This window comes from Gekko japonicus, unplaced genomic scaffold, assembly GCF_001447785.1.
Source record: "Gekko japonicus isolate JY-2015 unplaced genomic scaffold, Gekko_japonicus_V1.1 scaffold335, whole genome shotgun sequence".
Taxonomy (NCBI): Eukaryota; Metazoa; Chordata; class Lepidosauria; order Squamata; family Gekkonidae; genus Gekko; species Gekko japonicus.
Genome location: NW_015165840.1, coordinates 143,074 through 163,657, shown reverse-complemented (window position 1 = coordinate 163,657; position 20,584 = coordinate 143,074). Strand labels below are relative to the sequence as shown.

Here is a 20,584-nt window from a genome sequence, read left to right as displayed (position 1 = left end):
GGGAAAGAGGATGCATTTATAAACACCTTTCTTTTGTCTTTCCGTGTGCTAATTTGGGTGTGGTGCTAAAGCATGCTTGTAAACATTTTCTTTTATAATAAATATTTTACTCCTTGATGCTGGTGGTGGTTCTTTGTACCACATAGCTTCCCAACCGCTGTTGGACACGCTACTGTATAAAGGGGAGGGAAGCGGTCAGGCTGCAAGTGGCCAAACCTCCAGGAGAAACCCAAAGTTGCATTTGGTCTCTGTGGTAACCAGGCACTGGGTAGCAGGAGACCTTGAGGCCAAGCCTCAGAACTGGGAAGGGGGATTGAGAGTCCTGTTCCACTCATTCTGGACCCCTAAAATGAACAGATGGTAGCAGTGAATATCCTAGTGAAAGGAAGAGGAATTGCAATCGAATTGGCAATCGAATGGAGGAGGTGGGCAGAACAGGGCCTGCAGGTCAAGCAGGCTTGTTCCATCACAAAAGAGAAAAATCATCAGTTCACAGGAAACAGTACAAGACTTTTCCAAATACCATCTCATTTCAACATGTCTCAGTATTCCCACTATAGAACGGCCAGACTGCCTCATACAGCTTAAACTTCATTTAGTAGGCTAATAGTCAGCCAGCCTGAACTACACTTGCCTTGCCATTGTTTGGCTCTCCAAAATATCGAAGCAAGTCCTGAAGTCTAAAAACTGAATATCTGAAAAAGCTACGGACCAGGAAGTACCCTGCAAACAGGTCAAAGAGATTCAGGACAGCTTCACATGTATATCTGCAATATCAACAGTAGTATAATCCTTTGTGTATAGAGTCAAACATGCACTTCAAATGGGCATTTCTGTGCTACTGAGGAGCACTGCAAATACAAAATACTTTTTGCCTTTGACACTGTAACTGTGCTTTAGAAGTTGCTGTTAACACACCTAAGATTACATGTACGTCTATGTCCATCTCTTCTTTTTAGACTGCTGGCCCATACTGCCCTTGAAAACTTTAAAGGGACACATCACATTTTTGTATATAAGGACAAAACTGTATTGCAACTCAAGCCAGATTCATCAGGGATAATTCTGGTATTACTTCTCCCTATTTCTGTCTTTAAGACTTATCTCAACAGGAGGCAATTTTATGGCACAGCAATTTCTAGACCGTATTAAAACCATACGTGGCTAGATGACTTTTCAAGCAGCTGTTTCTAAAGCCTAGCTCTTGCTGAGTCAGGAGCATCTGTTAAGAGATGTACCACTTCAGACTGCAGGTGGGGCTTCATATGACCAAATACTCCTCGGTCCAAAAAATGCTTTGGCCAAAGAAAACAAATATCAGGAAAAATGTCAGGTTTCCAGCCTAGCCTTGTTCTGTGCATTCTAGTTTTCTGTTTGGGTGGTTTTGTTTTTTGCCTAGAAGAGCTTAACACCATGTGAGCCTGCACCTGAAGACTAATGGCACAGTCAAAATACAGATTCATTTCAGTGAACACTAGCCTAAGCTGCTGCCATTCAGTTCATTAATATTTCCTTCTGCAACCAGATATGATTAATTTCCAAAGTCTTCAGAAGAGGACAGCTAGCCAATTGTTGCCTAACACATGAAGAACGCACACAAATTCATATCGTTGCCTAAATGTTAAGCTGTACCGAAAGGTGCAGATGAGGTTGCTGAGCTCTAAGAAAACAGAGCAAAAGCTGAGTTCTCAAACCTGATTTGCCAGTTGCATGTGTCAGGTTTGTTAGCTATTGATCTCTTCACCAGATAAAGACAAGAACTTGAATTAAGTTCCTCTAAATCTCACAACAGATTACTGGTCCATTTCCCCAACAGGCTAATTTTAATTTATTTTATACTTTATTCTCCGAGTTAGGCTCACTTTCAGTTAACCACGAACTATGCATATTCCACAAGAGCAAGGTGGTACCTAGACCTCTGACATTGAGAGTGTGCCATGTCCTCTCCCTCTGATGCTTTGGGTTTGGCAGAAGGATGGAAGACATATCTTGAGTTCTATGAAGAGCAGAATTGACTTTGGGCTTGAAGGTAGGATCTGGTCTAAGTACCAATTTGTTTATTGTTTCCTGGAAGCCAGGAGGGTCTCTGTAACATCAGCATCACTCCCTAGGTGGAGGAAGTTCCTATTCTCAATCTCCATGTGGCCAAGTGCAGCCATCCCAGTTGTGGATGCCAGATGGGTCCCTGATATAACATGTCTGGTGACACTGGTAACCTCCAGGGAGGTGCTGTTGACATCTCCTGTAGGGCTGAGACCATGGTCTGTCTGCATGGGCAGAACAGGGCCACTAGAATGATATCTACTAGTTGTTCTTTAATCTTCCTGAGTACCTTGGGAATGATCGGAATGGGTGGAAAAGGCCAATAACAAGGTCTTTGGCCACAGAGAGGTGAGAGCATCTGTTCTCTCTGCCCTGGGATGAAAGAATCTTGTGTAAAATCTGTCAAGTTGGTGATTTGTTGGGGATGCAAAGAGATCAATTTGCAGTAGGTCAAAGTGTCTGGTGGGACCACTCTTCCTCTTGGACCACTTGTCTGTCTGAATCACTTGGCTGCCAAGCCAGTCTGCTTGATTATTTGAAGTCCTTTTATGTGTTCTGCCCAAACTGATGTTAGATTTTTGTCTCCCCAACGAATTATCTGTATTGCCTTCTTGTGTAGGGCGGACGATCTAAAAAAAACACCCCAAAAAACCCACACTTGTTTATGAAAGTTTTGGATGATATGTTGTCTGTCCTCACCACAATGCGAGAATGAGCTACCTGAGGCTTGAATTGTCTTAATGTGAGATCTATGGCTCTCAACTCCAGAATGCTGATGCTCAGTTTTGTTTCTGGCTCGGATCATCGAACCTGAACTGGTTTGTTGTCCAGTGTCACTCCCCCATCCTAATAAGCTGGCATCTGTAAAGATCTGTCTTATCTCTGACATCCAATATGCCTTGCCTTGGACCTCTTTGTCCACCATAGCAGGCTGATCTTTACTGGATTTGAAACAGGAAAGGCCTTACCTGGCTGTAATTGTCACATGTGTAGTTGTCCCCTTTGGACTGAGTCTACGCATAATATTAGTAGGCCCAAAAGTTTGGTCAGGGTCATCAAGGAAGCAGATCTGCTCGTAATCATGGACTTTGACATCTCTCCATGCCTTGTGGACCGGCAGAGATAAGCAATTGACTGTTGTATGGATGATAACTCCCAGAAGCTCTAGCTGGTGTATTAGGTTCTGTGAGTTCTTCTGCAGGTTTATAATGAAGCCATGACTTTGTGCACATTGAATCGTCATCTTCATATCCGCTAATGAATTGACTCTGGGGCTGGACCTGATCAGTAAGTCCTCTAAATAAGGATGTATGTGGATTCCCTGTTCTCTTACTGTGACAATCAGATTGATCAGAACCTTGGAGAAGACTCTCGGAGCTGTTGAGAGATCAAATGGGAGCGCCTTGAATTGACAGGAGTCTTCCCTGACACAGAGATATCTCCTGTGCCTTGGAAGAATCAGAATGTGCAGGTGTGCCTTTGTAAGACGTATGGACATGAGGAACTCTCCTGGTTGTAGGGATTCTGCAGTGGATCAGAGTGTTTACATCTTGAAATGTCTCAATTTGATGGACTTGTCGAGGAATTTTAAAATCCAGGATGGCCCTCCACAGTCCTTGTTCTTCTTGAAACAGTAAAGAAGACAGAGTAAAAACTCTGCACCCCTTTTCTGAAGGTGGGACAGGCTCAATGGCTTGGGTGGTGAAAAGATGTTGTATTACCTGGGCAATCCTGAAGCATTTTTCTGGGCTCTTGGAATGAAGCGTTCCAATGGAGGGTTGGAAAATTCTATTGCATAACCCTTGGTGACTAGTGTAACCCTTGGTGATTAGCTTCACAGTCCAGAGGTCTGCTTGAGACTGGATCTAGACTTCTTTTAAGTGGAGTGGTCTTCCTCCCACCGAAATCGAGGCGACGTCATGCTTTGGGGTGCTTTCCATCCCGGTTGATCTTCTCTGATCTGCTCCTGGGCTATCTAGCAAATCTGGAATTAAAACCTCCTCTTCTGAGGAAGTGTCTCAATTGATTCCAGTTCAATCTCCTTGGCCTGTTTGGATCTTGGCTAGGCATGCTGGGAACAAAAGACCCTCCATACATCCGTCTATCCAAACTTCTCAGGGTCTTCAGTAGTACCTTCCACCAGGATTTTGTCCAGTCAGTCCCCAAAGAATATGTCTCTCTGCAAAAGGTATGCTGTCATAATAGCCTTTGAATGCAAGTCAGCTTGCCATGCCTGGAGCTAGAGGTTCTTCTTGCTGTGGCAGCCGAAGACATGGTTCTGGATGAAAATATTAGTGAGATCAACATCATGTTTGCTGTGAAGGAGGTTACCTTAAGAATTCTGTTGGCCCCTTCCCTGAGTCACCTATTCAACTCTGGTAGCAGTTGGAGTATCTTCTTTGTCCAAATGATAGCTGCCCTCCATGCAATGGATATAGTTGCAGACGCTTGATTGCCATAGCCATAGCATCATGAGCTTTCCACAGTGCGAAATCTGCTTTATTATCTAAGCTGTCATGAATAGTGCCTTGATCATCTTCTGCTAGCAGGCCAAAGGACTGCAGTGCTGTAACAGGAGCATCCACCAGTGGAACCTGCAAGAACTAATTAGCAAACAATGGTAAAGCGTGCAACTTCTTGATAAACCCTGGTTAGTGCCTGTTTGCTAAAGGTTTCACCTACTCGTATTTTAATTGCTTTTCAAAGAACTCTGGGAATTGAAATGCTCTTTCAGTGGTGTCAGTGCTGGTGGAATTCTTTTTTTTTTAATTTCCCCTAGGTCTAGTTTTTTGATTAGGGTGTTCAAGATTTTTCTCCTCACCTGCTGGGGACTCTTGGTGCTCTAGTGCTGTGAGAGTTTTTACAGGAGATATTGGTAGTCCTCAACCTTAAGGAATTTTTTTTGCACTGGCATTTCAATGTCCTCATCATCTTCATCATCTGACAGAAACTCTACCTCCTCACTACTATCAGACTCAGTGCCAGAAGAAGAATCTGGGTCTCAGCCCAATGTATTTCTCCCCCTTTCTCTATTACAGGGTTCCTTCTGGGCTGCTTTAGTGGGCCAGGATGCCCCTCTCCCCTCCAGTCTAGCTTTTCCTATTCTTTTGTGTCTTGGTGGGGAAGGGGAGGAGCAAGGCTGTGACCACTCTGGCTTTGGCTTCCTTTGGGCATTGCACCACTAAGGCAGTAACTCTGAATCTCCTCCTTCATGGTCTGTATATTAAAGATAGGAACTCAGGGGGAAGATGAAACCCCCCCAGGGTTTTTTTTACTTTACCAGTTGTCTGCCCGCTGGCATAGCTGCCATCAAAGTGGGAGCCTTGTTCTTCCAGACTGAGCAATGAGCTCCCTGGATCTCCGCTCCAAAATGCTGTGATGTGACAGAACAGTCAGGCTCCACATCCTCCAGACTGACCGTGCTCACATAAGAACTGCCTCTGTGAAGTGTTTGTGGCTGTGTGAAATGGCCACTGTCGATAGCCAGAAGGCTCAAACCAGCTTTGTGCCCCAGGACATTCTTCACTAACCGACTTTTCCCCCCGTGCGCTTCCTCTTCTCACAACAAGGGGTTGGCTGTGGCCGCAGAGGTGAGCCAAATGTGGACCTTGTCTGCTCCCCTGGCAGTCTCCCTTGTGCCTGACATTAAGGATGGGTCGGTTTCTCCCTCGGATAGAAATCCATCACTGCTATCCTTCTGCACCATAATTAGAGCAGCTGATTGGTTTTGCTCTTTGTCACTGCCACAAAATGGCCACCATCGCTAGAGTGAGCCTGTCAGCTGCCCTTCGCTGCTCTCCCAGAGATCAGAGGAAGGAAGGAGTCCAGGTCAAAAGAGGACTTAGAGGAGGGAGATAGGATAGAATAGAAAACACTTTTAGAGAATAATGATAGAAAAAGAAGAGAAAAAAGATTCTAGTGTAGAAAAAGGCAAAGCCTATTCATTAGCTGCTCTCCCTGTTGAGGAAGGAAAGAAACTGGAGACGGTGAGTCCTACAGACAAGAGACAGGGAGTAAAAAAACCCTGTCCCTGCCTCCTTGATTGGATGGTGGGAATCATCCTTCAGGATGTCCTCCACCACAGAGGGAGAAGGGGCAGTGAAAGTATCTCTACAGTCAGCATTCTTATTCCCAAGAGCTCTTCTTGTGCCCTCAAAGAAAATTACAACACACAGCTACATGCACACAGGGTGTTATATGAGTGGAGAGCAGCCATCTTAGACTAGTTAATTAATTTATTTATTTTATTGGATTTGTATCCCACCCTCCCCTTGACAGGCTCAGGGCGGGTTCCAAACAGTAAAAGTGCAATACAGTTAAAACCATTTTAAAACACAATGTAAAATAACATAACACATAAGTCATAAGTACCATACCACTCTAATAAAAGTCAGATGCTTCAGTGGTTGATGATGTTAAAATCAATTTTTGTTATAAAGATCTTTAAATTTAGGATCCCAAGGACCAAGACTACAGACAGACCCAGGCTACAGATGGAGGGGGCTCGAGGGGGGAATGTCCACTGCCTCAACCAAAAGCCTGGCGGAAGAGCTCCATCTTGCAGGCCCTGTGGAGTTGTAATAAATCCCGCAGGGCCCTGATTTCACTCGGGAGCTCATTCCACCAGGCAGAGGCAAGTCGGACGTCCCTGGGGCCGGGGACCACCAAAAGATGTTGATTGGTAGACCTCAGTGCTCTACAGGGCTCGTATGGGGAGAGACGGTCTCGAAGGTATGCTGGCCCCTGGCCGTATAGGGCTTTGAAGGCTGTATAGGGCTTTTCCACCAACATGTGGAAATGGATCCGGAATTCGAGAGGCAGCTAGTGCAGGTCGCGCAGCACTAGGCGGATGTGCGCACGTACAGGCGTCGCTGTCAACACCCGTGCTGCCACGTTCTGCAATAGCTGTAACTTCCGGAGCAGAGTCAAGGGCAGCCCCACGTAGAGAGAGTTACAATAATCCAACCTGGACGTGACCATTGCATGGATCACAGTCGCTAAGTTCCGGGATATGAGATATGGCACTAACTGCCTGATCTGCCTCAGGTAAAAAAAGGCAGACCTAGCAGTGGCAGTGACCTGGGCCTCCATTGTACGGGAGGCATCCAGGAACACACCCAGGCTCTTTACCTCCGATGTCAGGACCAATGGAGCCCCTTCGAAGGCTGGGAGCCCAATCCCCTGTCCCAGTCTCCCACGACTCAGGTACAGGACCCACGTCTTAGATAGATTTAACTTCAGTTGGCTCTGACGCAACCATCCAACCATGGCCTGTAACGCCTCCTCCAACTCTCTAGGGGCCATATCCGGGTGGCCGTCCATCAGTAGATAGAGCTGGGTGTACAAAGCTATCATACGTTCATAATGAATTTCTAGATTCAAGGTAGAAGCTAGCAAATGCCACCACATCTTATTTACATTATTTAAAGCTCCAGCCTAGACAGACTTAAACAGCCCTCCATCTGCATTTGTAGGAGCACATTTAATGCTATTCGTATAACTCTAAACTTTTTGGGAAACTGTGCAACTGTGATATTTCCCAAAGTTATTATTATATTTTAAGAAAAAATCACAGGCACAGCATTTCAGAATGTAATGTTTCAGTTTTGATAAACAACATACATAAAACTTTTAGCAAAAATTGTAGTCTAGATTACAGGGCAATTCCTCTAAACCAGCCAACCCAAAGTAATGAGCTATTTCAAACAGTTTTCATTCATGTGAAGCTCCAGGTCCTGATTCTTCATGGCCACAGGGGAAAAAACAGAACTACTCCACTACTCTTGGCAGCTGGTCGCACCCTCCTACAAACCATCTATTTGATATGACTACAGCTATATCCTTAATGACACACAGATATCACTTAATCCTAAATCAGAGATAGTGATGGATTAGATCTCTCTGCTGGCCTGTAGGTACAGACCTCTTACCCTCTGCCAAAGCCTAATCAGTAGATATCAGGTTTGATTCTCAAGATTGATAAGCAATTATATTTATTATCTCAATATTTATAGAATATTTGTGGTAATATTTGTTGAACTATTTCATTGCTCTCTATCCTTAAAGTTAAATAATTCCTAGAGACTATATAGCAACACTCAAGTTTAACTAAAGATTTAAGAGATTGATGTGGTAGTAGACATCAGTATGAATTATTAAACTAACAGCTGCCCAAATCACTCATTCATAAGGTTTATGATGAGTACTAGAAGTACTTTAATTTATCACTGAAGCTGAAAGAACAGCTTGGTCTGCTCAGCTGAAGAAATCATCAATATTTCATTATATCAATCACGCAGATCATTTTTTAAAAATGCAATCCTTCTCTGTCCCAGTTCCCAACCATTTGAGATCTGTATCTTACACTCATATAGCAGGCATTATTATTACAGGTAGATATTTAAAACAAGCATGTGAAAATATACTTTAAAATGAAAATCATTACTGTATCATTAACTTTATTCACCTTGGATAACTGAGATTATAAAGTCAAGAGAGTAGCATTAAATATCTAGCAACTTGCTTACTAGCAAAAAAAAAAGTATAACAATGATATAGCAATAAACAGCTGTTTTTCTTTTAAAGTGAGTATGAACATATGAATATTCCTAACCTGTAAAATGATTCCTCCACATTATATCAGCGAAACTCATTGGTGGGCCACTGGGAGGGTAGTGTTTACCTTTAAGAGGCTCATGATCAGTCCTTATCATATCCATTAATGAGTTTTCCAAAGAGTGCAAGTTAAAAGTATCATAGGGCCGATTCCGGTCCTAAGGAAAAAAACAACAATAAAAAAGGACCGTTACAAAGTCATCAGTAAATAATGCAAGCATACTTCATCACAAATTACTGGTAAATGAGCAAAATGTGCAAATCTTAAATTAGTCACAGCTTCAGAGAAATTTAATAGCATCAGAACAAGGAAAGAGCAGCATCCAGATTAATACCCCTTTTTGCCAAACAATTTATTTTGGTACTATGAAATTGTTACAAGAAATAATGGACACAATTTTAGCATGACAGCATCTTTGAGCAGACAACTTATCAAATATTCTCAGAAAACTAGTATCAGATTGGAATAACACCCTAAGGATTTTTCCTTTCCTGTCATACAGTTACACATCTGGAAGGGCTCACATCACCAAAACCAACTCCATACCTAAGGAACTTCTATCCTTTCAGATATTGACAGAAAAAATTAACACATTCTCAGAGAGCAAAAGTGAAATACACTACAATTTTAGATAGAGATCGTCACCCAAATTACTGTGATGCACCTGACTTCCATACTACTGAACTAGAATGGGCAAAGGAGACTATTAAAACACATGCATAAATCTAGAATAAGAGCCCTTTGTTTTGCTTTAATCCCATTACTGATCACATGTTAAGATTACTGAAAACATTCTTCAGAAACCTATCTTCAGTGGAGTTGAATTTATATTGCCAAATAAATGTCTTTGTAAAATAAACTGAGGTATGAATTAATCAGGGGGAGGGAGAATAAGCTTGTCCCCCGAACAATGTTCCCTGAAACACTACCATTTGTACCTTAGGAATGTATCTGCACTGCATGCTTGCGAAATAAGGCAATAACTCGCACACAGCGAGACTGCACAAACAACTCTCAAGTGGATAAAAGGCGTGATGAACAACAAAAGAATAGACAGCATGCAGCAGCCACTTGAAAATCCTCACCAGATTTATCCAGTTTATATTTCAGTGCTAGTGTGCACTGCATATGAAATCAATTATTAAACCCCAAGAGCCTATAAAACTGTTTAAAAGATCTACTGAATTTAAAATTCCATAATTTCTGTATTAATATTCTAAATCATTTGCATATTGACACTTTCGAGTTACTGCTTTGCCACAAGTTGAGGCTGACCTTATTTACCAAGACAGAGCTGGAGGAAAAATCTGATGATCAGCTTGACTGGCATCATGCTCATAAATTAATCTATGTGCAAATCTTATTGATCAACAGGAATGTACTCCCACTTCAATGTATAAAATAGTAACCTAACAGTGGGATTAACTGGTGCTCCAGTTTAAAACTATTTAGAGTCAGATGCAATCTCTCTTGCATGGCACATTTGCATTACATAAGTGAAGAGAGAAGACCCTGTCCAGGATACTGGGCCTACAAGCTGTTCTGCTAGAAGCTTCTGCTCCTGCATTATCGAGAGACAGTACAGCAGCACTATACAATGACTCATTAGACAGGCAGGAAGGAGAGGGTTACAGAAGTAGCACAGTCGTAAAAGACTTCCTTGCTAAGCATCCTAAGGGTTTTTCAGCTCAAGTGCTTGCTGAGTTTCCCCCCCTCAAAAGTACATGAGTCTGGAATGTCATTCATCATCAACATTATGATCTTTAACTAAGGAGCTCAGGGGAGCACTCATTTGAATCCTCAACCTCTCTGTGAGGTAGACTGAGTACATGTTGCTCAAGGCCGATATGCTCACTGGCTCAAGGGGAATTTGATCCGAGGTCTCCCCAGCATGTCCCTATACTAGCTCTCTGAAATGCTTCACATATATTCAACCAGTAACCTTAATAACCCTAGTAGTATTATTTAGACTACACTGCACTAGCTATCCTTTGTAGGGACCAGACCTTGCTCTCTTTCTCATCCCAGGTAACTACGGTTTCAAAAATCATTGTCACAATTACAAACACATGATTCAGGGCTGGAAGAAGCAGAGAGCACTGCCTTAAGTTCTTTTCTAACACATCTAAAGAATGTGCAAAAAAGGATATTAAAAGGGTGAGGGGAAACATACCTGAACCACTATCCTCCTAACACACAACAGACATATTCTGAAGCTGGCTAGTTAAAACTATAATAGCTTACTCATATTATACTTTCTTGCCCATCAGCTATTTGAAACGCTTAGCATAAAAATATATATTTCTTTATTTTCAAATAAGCAACCCTAACTCTGACACGGGTTGCCGCCAACAAGTTGCCTAACAAAACTTGAAGTGAGTCCATCCTGACTCCAAATCTGGCCTGCACCCCTGCCAGCTTCATACCTACCTGTTGAATTAGGACCTTATCAGTCTATTCCTCTAATTAGGTCTAACCAGGATACAATGGAGATGGGGAGAGCAACATAAGCTATTTTGAGTTCCCGTAAGGGAGAAAAGTGGGTATAAATAAAATAAATACTTAAATATGAGTAAGCTCTCTGATATAGTATGAAACAGGTGGGAAAAAAGGGACTCTGTAATGGCCAATTAGAGATAGACCCCGGAGTAATCAGATAATCCCATCTTAAAGTCCATTTTAAAGACTGTTATTACAAAATGGAAGTAAACCAACAGAGACCAGCTGAGCTCTGAGCAGGAGCAGGAGAGAGAGCTGTGAGAGAGGTGAGTGGGTTTCTTTTACTTGCTTTCAGCTGAGAGAATTCAGCTAAGGATATTTTGTGGGAAAACTGTGTTTAGCAGTGTGTGGAAGCACTTAGAGTTCTTGCAGAGTCCTGGCTGATTGAGTGTGGGAGAGGAACGGGCATTGTTTGACTGGGATTGCCTGTAATTGAGAGGAAGTGGAAGGGGCATTGTTTTGCCTGTGATTGAGTGCCTGGGTGAATTTGAATTTGAATAGCTGCTGCCTGACTTCTGCTGGGGGAGGCCTCTATTTAAGGAAGCACCTTGCCAGAGGCAGAGGAGACCAGCTGAGCTCTGAGCAGGAGCAGGAGAGAGAGCTGTGAGAGAGGTGAGTGGGTTTCTTTTACTTGCTTTCAGCTGAGAGAATTCAGCTAAGGATATTTTGTGGGAAAACTGTGTTTAGCAGTGTGTGGAAGCACTTAGAGTTCTTGCAGAGTCCTGGCTGATTGAGTGTGGGAGAGGAACGGGCATTGTTTGACTGGGATTGCCTGTAATTGAGAGGAAGTGGAAGGGGCATTGTTTTGCCTGTGATTGAGTGCCTGGGTGAATTTGAATTTGAATAGCTGCTGCCTGACCTCTGCTGGGGGAGGCCTCTATTTAAGGAAGCACCTTGGCAGAGGCACGAGCCTCTGGCACGAGCCGAAGGGTGAGCTAAAGGGCTCTTTGCCTGTGGCTCTTAGCCTAGGGACTCTTAGACTAGGGGCGCTGTAAGAAGCCCAAAAAGAGCCAGAAAGACAAGGCCCTAGGCTCTTTGTCTTTCCCGTAAAATAATTTGACTTGATAACAAAACCCACATAAATACCAAGGGTTTAAAAGGGGGATTATATTTATTTATTTTAAAAGAATTATGAAGCCAGAATGCCAGCAGGGGGTTGGGGGCTATCCAGTGTTTTGCACGGAGTGTCACATGTATGACTATCTGCCCACTGGGCAGAAGTCTTGGGTGTGTCCTCGGTGCAAGGAGCTCCTGGTTCTCAGGGAACGTGTGTGCTCCCTTGAGGCCAAGGTGGCTGACCTGGAGAAGCAGAGACAGTCAGCTAGGCACACAGAAAAGACTCTCGGGGACTTGTTAGCTTCGTCCCACTCTGGATCTGGCAGCCCCGCTGCTGTCAGGGAGCATGAGGGTCTAGGGGAAACAGGGCACCATGCTGAGGATAAGGGGAATGTGCCCTCAGAAGGGACCTCTTCCCCAGCTGGTGAGCGGCTCTCCTTTTGCACCAAGGAACCATCCCTGAGCAGGGTGGGAGGGGGGCTCTTGGTAGTGGGTGATTCGATCCTTAGGCAGGTAGACAGCTGGGTGGCGAACCCGCGTACTGACCGTATGGTGACTTGCCTGCCTGGTGCGAAGGTAGCGGACATTACGCGTGTTTTAGATAGGCTGGTAGATAGTGCTGGGGAGGAGCCAGTGGTCGTGGTGCATGTCGGCACCAACGATGTGGGGAAATGCAGTCGTGAGGTCCTGGAGGAGAAATTTAGGCTGCTGGGCAGGAAACTTAGGTCCAGGACCTCCAAGGTAGCCTTCTCAGAAGTGTTACCTGTTCCACGCGCAGGGCCGGAGAGACAGGCAGAGATCAGGAGTCTCAATGCGTGGATGAGACGATGGTGTAGGGGGGAAGGGTTCAGGTTTGTTAGGCACTGGGATACTTTTTGGAACAAGAGGGAGCTGTACAGGCGAGACGGTCTCCACTTGTCCCGAGAAGGAACCAGGCTGCTGGCACTTAAAATCAAAAAGGTGGCAGAGCAGCTTTTAAACTGAATATTGGGGGAAAGCCGACAGGAGATGAAAAGTCTCTGGTTCGGGTTGGCTCATCTGAGAGAGGTGAGGGGGTACCGGTTGCTTTTCTACAGGGAGGTGGATTGAAATTGTCCACAGAGGCCATGGCTGGTGACATGGACTGCCGGACAACGACTCGAGATAGCAAGAGGAAGGATGCAGGCTTAACTTGTAAGGGAAATTACAGCTGTTTCTATACAAATGCTAGAAGTGTCCGAGGTAAAATCGGGGAGTTGGAGTGCTTGGTGTCGGAGGGAAAAATAGACATTGTGGGTATTTCTGAAACTTGGTGGGATGAGGAAAATCAGTGGGACACAGTGATTCCCGGTTATATATTATATCGGAAGGATAGGGGGGGAAGGGTTGGAGGTGGGGTAGCTCTGTATGTCAGAGAGGGTATAAAGTCTAGAAAGATTGAGAGGCTAAGTGAATTGGATTCGCTTCTGGAAGTTCTATGGGTTGAAATAGGGGGGCCAAAAGGAAACTTAACACTGGGAGTTTGTTATCGCCCACCAGATCAAAAGATAGAGGAGGATTATAAAATGATGAATGCCTTAAAGATAGCAACTAGACAAAAACACTGTGTAATAATAGGTGATTTTAACTACCCACACATTGATTGGGTCAATATGTGTTCTAGTCGGGAAAAAGAGATTGAGTTTCTAGACACTCTAAATGACTGTGCTATGGAGCAGATGGTCACGGAACCTACCAGGGGAGAGGCGATCCTTGATTTGGTCCTAAGTAACACTCAAGACCTGGTGAGAGATGTAAAAGTGATTGCACCGCTTGGAAACAGTGATCATAATGTTGTTGAGTTCATCATTTGTACAAATAGAGAATTGGCCAAAAAGACTCACACAACCATTTTTAACTTTAAAAGGGGTAATTTCTCTGATATGAGGGGACACGTGGGGAGGAAACTGAAAGGAAAAGTAGAAAGGGTCAAAACAATTGGGGAAGCTTGGGATCTATTTAAAACTACGATCCTAGAAGCTCAAAAAATATATATTCCGCAGGTTAGGAAAGGCACAAACAGGTATAGGAAAAAGCCTGCATGGTTAACAAACAGAGTAATGGAGGCTGTAAAAAGTAAAAAGAATTCCTTTAAGCAGTGGAAAGCTAGTCACAGTGAGGCTGATAAAACGGAACACAGGCTATGGCAAATAAAATGCAAGTCTGAGGTCAGGCAGGCAAAAAGGGAATATGAGGAGCATATAGCAAAAAACGTAAAAACCAACAATAAAACTTTCTTCAAATACATTAGAAACAGGAAACCAGCCAGGGAGGCAGTGGGGCCCTTGGACGACCAAGGGGTAAAAGGAGTATTGAAGGATGATAGGGAAATGGCTGAGAAGCTAAATGCATTTTTTGCCTCCGTCTTCACTGTGGAAGATGAGAAGTGCTTGCCCACTCCAGAACCACTGATTTCAGGAGGGGTGTTGGAAGACCTGAGTCAGATTGAGGTGATGAGAGAGGAGGTCCTAAAACTGATAGACAACTTAAAAACTGAAAAATCACCAGGCCCAGATGGCATACATCCGAGAGTTCTGAAAGAACTCAAATGTGAACTTGTAGATCTCCTGACAAAGATATGTAATCTTTCCTTAAAATCTGCCTCCATTCCTGAGGATTGGAAGGTAGCTAATGTCACTCCCATCTTTAAAAAGGGTTCCAGAGGAGATCCGGGAAATTACAGGCCAGTCAGTCTGACGTCGATACCGGGTAAATTGGTGGAAACCATTATTAAGGAAAGAATTAGTAGGCACATAGATGAACAAAACCTATTGAGGCAGACTCAGCACGGTTTCTGTAAGGGAAGATCTTGTCTCACTAACCTGTTAGTGTTCTTTGAGGGGGTGAACAAACATGTGGACAAGGGGGATCCAATAGATATTATTTACCTTGACTTCCAGAAAGCTTTTGATAAAGTTCCTCATCAAAGGCTCCTAAGTAAGCTCAAAAATCATGGGATAGAAGGACAAGTCCTTTTATGGATCAAAAACTGGCTAGTTCATAGAAAACAGAGAGTGAGTGTAGGTGGGCAATTTTCTCAGTGGAGGGTGGTAAGCAGTGGGGTACCGCAGGGATCAGTACTTGGTCCACTGCTTTTTAACTTGTTCATTAATGATTTGGAGATGGGAGTAAGCAGTGAAGTGGCTAAATTTGCGGATGATACAAAGTTGTTCAGGGTGGTGAAAACCAGTGAGGATTGTGAGGCACTCCAAGGGGATCTGTCAAGGATGGGCGAGTGGGCGTCAACATGGCAAATGGGGTTCAATGTGGCCAAGTGCAAGGTGATGCACATTGGAGCCAAAAATCCTAAATATAAATACACATTGATGGGGTCTGAACTGGCAGAGACTGAGCAAGAGAGAGATCTTGGAGTTGTAGTGGATAACTCACTGAAAATGTCGAGACAGTGTGTGACTGCAATAAAGAAGGCCAATGCTATGCTGGGGATTATTAGGAAGGGTATTGAAAACAGATCAGCCAATATCATAATGCCCCTATATAAATCAATGGTGAGACCTCATTTGGAATACTGTGTGCAGTTCTGGGCACCACACCTTAAAAAGGATATTATAGCTTTGGAAAAAGTGCAGAAAAGGGCAACTCGAATGATAAAAGGGTTGGAACACTTTCCCTATGAGGAAAGGTTAAAGCGCTTAGGGCTCTTTAGCTTGGAGAAAAGACGACTGAGGGGTGACATGATCGAGGTTTATAAGATTATGCATGGGAAAGAGCAGGTAAAGAAAGAGGTACTTTTCTCCCTTTCTCACAATACAAGAACTCGTGGGCACTCCATGAAACTGCAGAGCGGTCGGGTTAGAACGGATAAAAGGAAGTACTTCTTCACCCAAAGAGTGATTAACACATGGAATTCACTGCCACAGGAAGTGGTGGGTGCTACAAGCATGGACGGCTTCAAAAGGGAATTAGATAAGCATATGGAGCAGAGGTCCATCAGTGGCTATTAGCCACAAGGTATAGCTAGGGGCTCTGGGGCAAGTGATGCTCTGTCTTCTTGGTGCTTGGGGGGGGGTCAACAGTGGGAGGGCTTCTAATGTCCTGGCCCCACTGCTGGACCTCCTGATGGCACTGGTATTTCTGGCCACTGTGTGACACAGAGTGTTGGACTGGATGGGCCTTTGGCCTGATCCAACATTGGCGTCTCTTATGTTCTTATGTTCTTATGTTCTTATGAATTTCCTAAAAGCAACTAGATAATTAAAAGGTCATTGTTTTGAAGATGAAGTTGTATGATCAAATATGTTGAATAATCAAGTTCCATACCAAGAACATACAAATTGCCTTGCTGAATGAAATTAGGGTCCCTGTAGATCAGAATTCTTCATCCAACAGTAGCCAATCAGAAGCTTAATGGCCCTTCCCCATTTGTCTGGTACTCAAAGATGTACATTGTATCTCACATGAGAGTTCTACCTGTCTGTTGTGGCTAACAGTGGAAGATCTATCCAATGAATTTGTCTAATGAGCTCTTTTTCAAGTAAGCTACTAGCCACAGTCAAATCTTGTAGCATTAAGCTTTATCACCATGCATTATGCCAAGTCATCCTTCATTTTGTCAATGCTAAACCCACTGCCAGTCACCTTCATATGGTGACAATCCCACTAAATTATAAAGTCTACCACAGCAAGCTACAATTCACTTTTCTTTGAGTATATCCAGATGTGGAGAATAGTAAGGAGCCTGTAGTGTAAAGTCAATATAAAACATTTGAACCTGAAGCTATTAACCAACGGGATACATAGTATTCTGGCAGATCCATAATATATGCATGCTACATCTGTGCACAAGTCTATCAGACAATGTTAATGTTTAACTCACATAGCAATTTAATAGAGCGAGAAGAAGGGAAAGGGGTAAAGTTTAAATCATGACAGAAATTGACAGATAAAATTTAAAGATCTCTCAGCTTTGGGCTTCCTCTCCTGCAGAGCTCAGTGTGGAAAGAGGAAGATCTTGTCAGTAGCCACAATAACCAGTTACAGTTTAGGAAAAGGAAGCTAGGACCTCCTGCATATAATCTTCTTCCATGGTTCAATTGGTTTCACCAGAGGCCCTGTGACTACAACCTACTGTAACTGATGTCCCAGAGACTTTATTTTTGTTGCAAAAATTTTTCAAATGTTCAGTGTTTCTCCTAATACACATTTTATATAGTTTTGCAACACACTTGTTGGCCTGCTTTGAAAACCCATGCTTTTCCTCTTTCTCTGTTACAACATACACCACCATAGAAACATACTGCTGAAAAAAATATATTTCACCTGGCCCAGCACTTCAGAGCTGAAGTGCCTCTTAATACTACCACAGACATTAGAATACAGATACTGCAAATTGCTTTTCTTTTGTGTTTGACCAAAAATTGAAAGCCATTATTCTTTCTTTATGACTTCACTTTTGCAAATTATCTGTGGACATTTTTATAACTGACTGAGCACTTAGCAGTGGCATTTAGGTTTATGGTTGCCTGGTACTAAACAAAATGCTTTCGATAAAATCTGCTCAAGCATTCTGATTTGTGAATGGATATTTAAAAGCTAACAGAAGCACTTTCTGTTCTGTTTACACACCTAGTAAAATCAATCATATACTCAAAGAAAAGAGAATAATTAAAAATAAATCACACCCAAGATGGCCATCAATTAAGGTCAGTCAGAAAACTAGAGGAAGTGAAATTTCTACTGAAGCATTATATTAGTGGAATATGAAATGGCATGGCTCAAATAAAATGGATTTTATACCAATCAATTTATCACACATTTTAATGGCAGAAATAAAGTAACTACTGTTGCTACATAGCATCACAATTCATATAAGAAGGTATATGAATCAGAGGGTGCAAGCCAGTAACCCAGCTCACCCATGAAGTTGTGCTCATGCAGCCACACATCAATAAGCTACCAGTGGCTCTTCCTCCCAGATGTAAAGGATGAAGAAAGGAGGCACAATTAGCTAAACAATGTCTTGTTCCTGGCACATGCACAGATAGGGCTGTCAACCTCAAGGCAGGTATTATACAATAACGGGATCACGTGTATGATGCACAAACAAGAGGGGGAAATTACCGTGATGACCAGCTACTAATTGTATCTCAAAACATAATAAACAATTCACACCCAAAAACATTAGTACTGTGTTTGTTAATTATACAGAAAGCTACACAAGAGATCCAAAACTGACCCTACAAATATCTGTCAAGAAATACATATATAATTACTTAAGAATCAAATTATACAGAACACAACGAATGGAGACGCTAATAACATTTCAGAGAATCTCCCACTGAAAGTTCCAACTACTGTAAACAAGCAGAAGCTTCGACGATGAGTACCCGAGTGTCTACTCATTTCATTCGTGGTCTTCTTCAAAGTCGATACATACTGTTCACATTAGTTCCAAACAATACTGTGAAAAGAAGGGGTGAAGGTGAATTTTTTGAGAAGCTGTATCGACTTTCAAGAAGACCGCATATGAAACGAGCAGACACTCGGGCACTTGTCGTCAAAGCTTCTGATCATTTACAGTAGTCAGAACTTTTAAGTGGGAGATTCTCTGAAACATAATTAGCACTTCCTTTCATTGTGTTCTGTATAATTTGATCCTCAAGGCAGGGCCTGGAGTTCTCCTGGAATTATAGCTGATCTCCAGACTACAGAGATCAGTCCCACTAGAGAAAATGGCAACATCAAAAGGCAGGTTGTATGGCCACACGTCTCCCTCCCCAAACCTGCCCTCCACAGACACTGCTCCCAAATCTCTAGGAATTTCCCAACCCCGGTGCTGGCAGACCATTTGTACAAGAAAGAAGCAAAAACATGTGCATTGCAGGTGTCCTCCTGATTCTAAGCAAAGGGGAGAAGACTATAACAAGCAAGTGGGCTCCATGAGCAAAGGTTTTGGAGTACTATGTACAAAACAAGAGAGGGGCTCCAATTTAAAAAGCAAAAGGGGCGTGCAGATAAAGAGGGCAGAACTGGACTGGACTACCATTGCTTACTTTGTGTAGTTCCTTTCCCTCAAGCACTTTTCTCTCAACTAAACACTTTCAGTATCTAAGTTCACTCAAGAGAAAACAGTTATTAGAGGACAAACTGTACAAAGGTAAGCCAGCTGTAGCACTCTCCCACATTACAAGTGAACAAATACACACATTCCATGTCATTGTACCAAAGTCCCAAGCACACAAACCAGCCATCAACATATCTAGTTTAGCCCTGATGTGGTAGGTAATCCTGAACATTCGTGCTTCCTAATATGAATTTAGCAAATTTGTTTGCCTCAGATTGTGGCACATCCTCTTAGTGCCCCAAGATCTTTCTACACTGTTTCAGACAGAGGTCTGAACAGCTGTGCAAGTGAAAACTGAAAACCTTACAAGTTTTGTAGCTGCTTTTTCTGTCTGTCATAGTGAGGCGGCACCTACCTATACTAGTACTCCTGACTCTGCACTGAGGCAAAACAATCGCATAATCAGTTTAAGGCAAAGTTACCAAAGAAAAGCTGTCATGTTGAATCAGTTTTGTGAGCCAAGGAACCACTTTTCCTCTCTGCAGCTTAGCTATATGAAACCCTTGGTGATCACTGGGTAAAGGACACAATGGAAATTATCACTTTCAATGTGGCAGGACAACTAACATTAGAATTAGTATTTTACACTTCTAAAATTAAGTAAGGAGGTAGTAGCTTATTGCTTTGGTTTCAGCTATATGTCTAAGAAACACTCCAAAGTAAGTCAATTTTAGACCACTCAGGAGTAATCCAAACAGTCCTCCTTTAGTAGAAGCTCTCCTTTAGTACTCCTTTAGTAGAAGAAAATACACCTGTTTCTTGAGAGCTTATATTTAAACTGATTATGCTAGTGGAAGATTTTTTTCCTTAGACATAAAAACATAAACTGTCCTGGCATCTATGCAGATACTTTGATGTTCTATTATCTACCAATTTAATAGGCTATTTAATCTTCTCAAATTCTAGTTAAAACATTCAAACCCTATGTACAAAAATGAGCTACAAAAAATATTCTAGAAGAATGAAGCTAAATGAAGCTTAGTTAAAAAAACTGTATCAAGCATTTGTCTTGCTGTAATGAGCTGAACATATATTCACCCCGTTAACATGAGCTTAGGTGAGAGATAACCTCTCTTCCTTTGGCTGCTTCCCTGAATTCTTTCACCTTCTCAAGGTTTCTCTCAAGATTGCTCAAATTATGGAATTTATTACCAAAAAGATGTAGAGATGGCCACGGCCTTAGATGGTTTTTTGAAAAGGAACACAAACAAAAAAAAGTCAGTCAACTAATATTAGTTATAACAGCCGGACAGAGCTTTCCTGTTAAC

At 42.7% G+C, this 20,584-nt stretch overlaps 1 protein-coding gene across 1 annotated transcript in view; it reads right to left on the bottom strand.

Moving 5' to 3' along the window:
* LOC107110245 (cytoplasmic polyadenylation element-binding protein 3-like) overlaps nt 1–20,584 on the bottom strand; it is a 97,203-nt gene that overhangs the window by 62,702 nt on the left and 13,917 nt on the right. Inside the window, 1 exon segment of the mRNA XM_015410996.1 lies at nt 8,657–8,816. Coding sequence (XP_015266482.1) covers nt 8,657–8,816 — 160 coding nt within the window.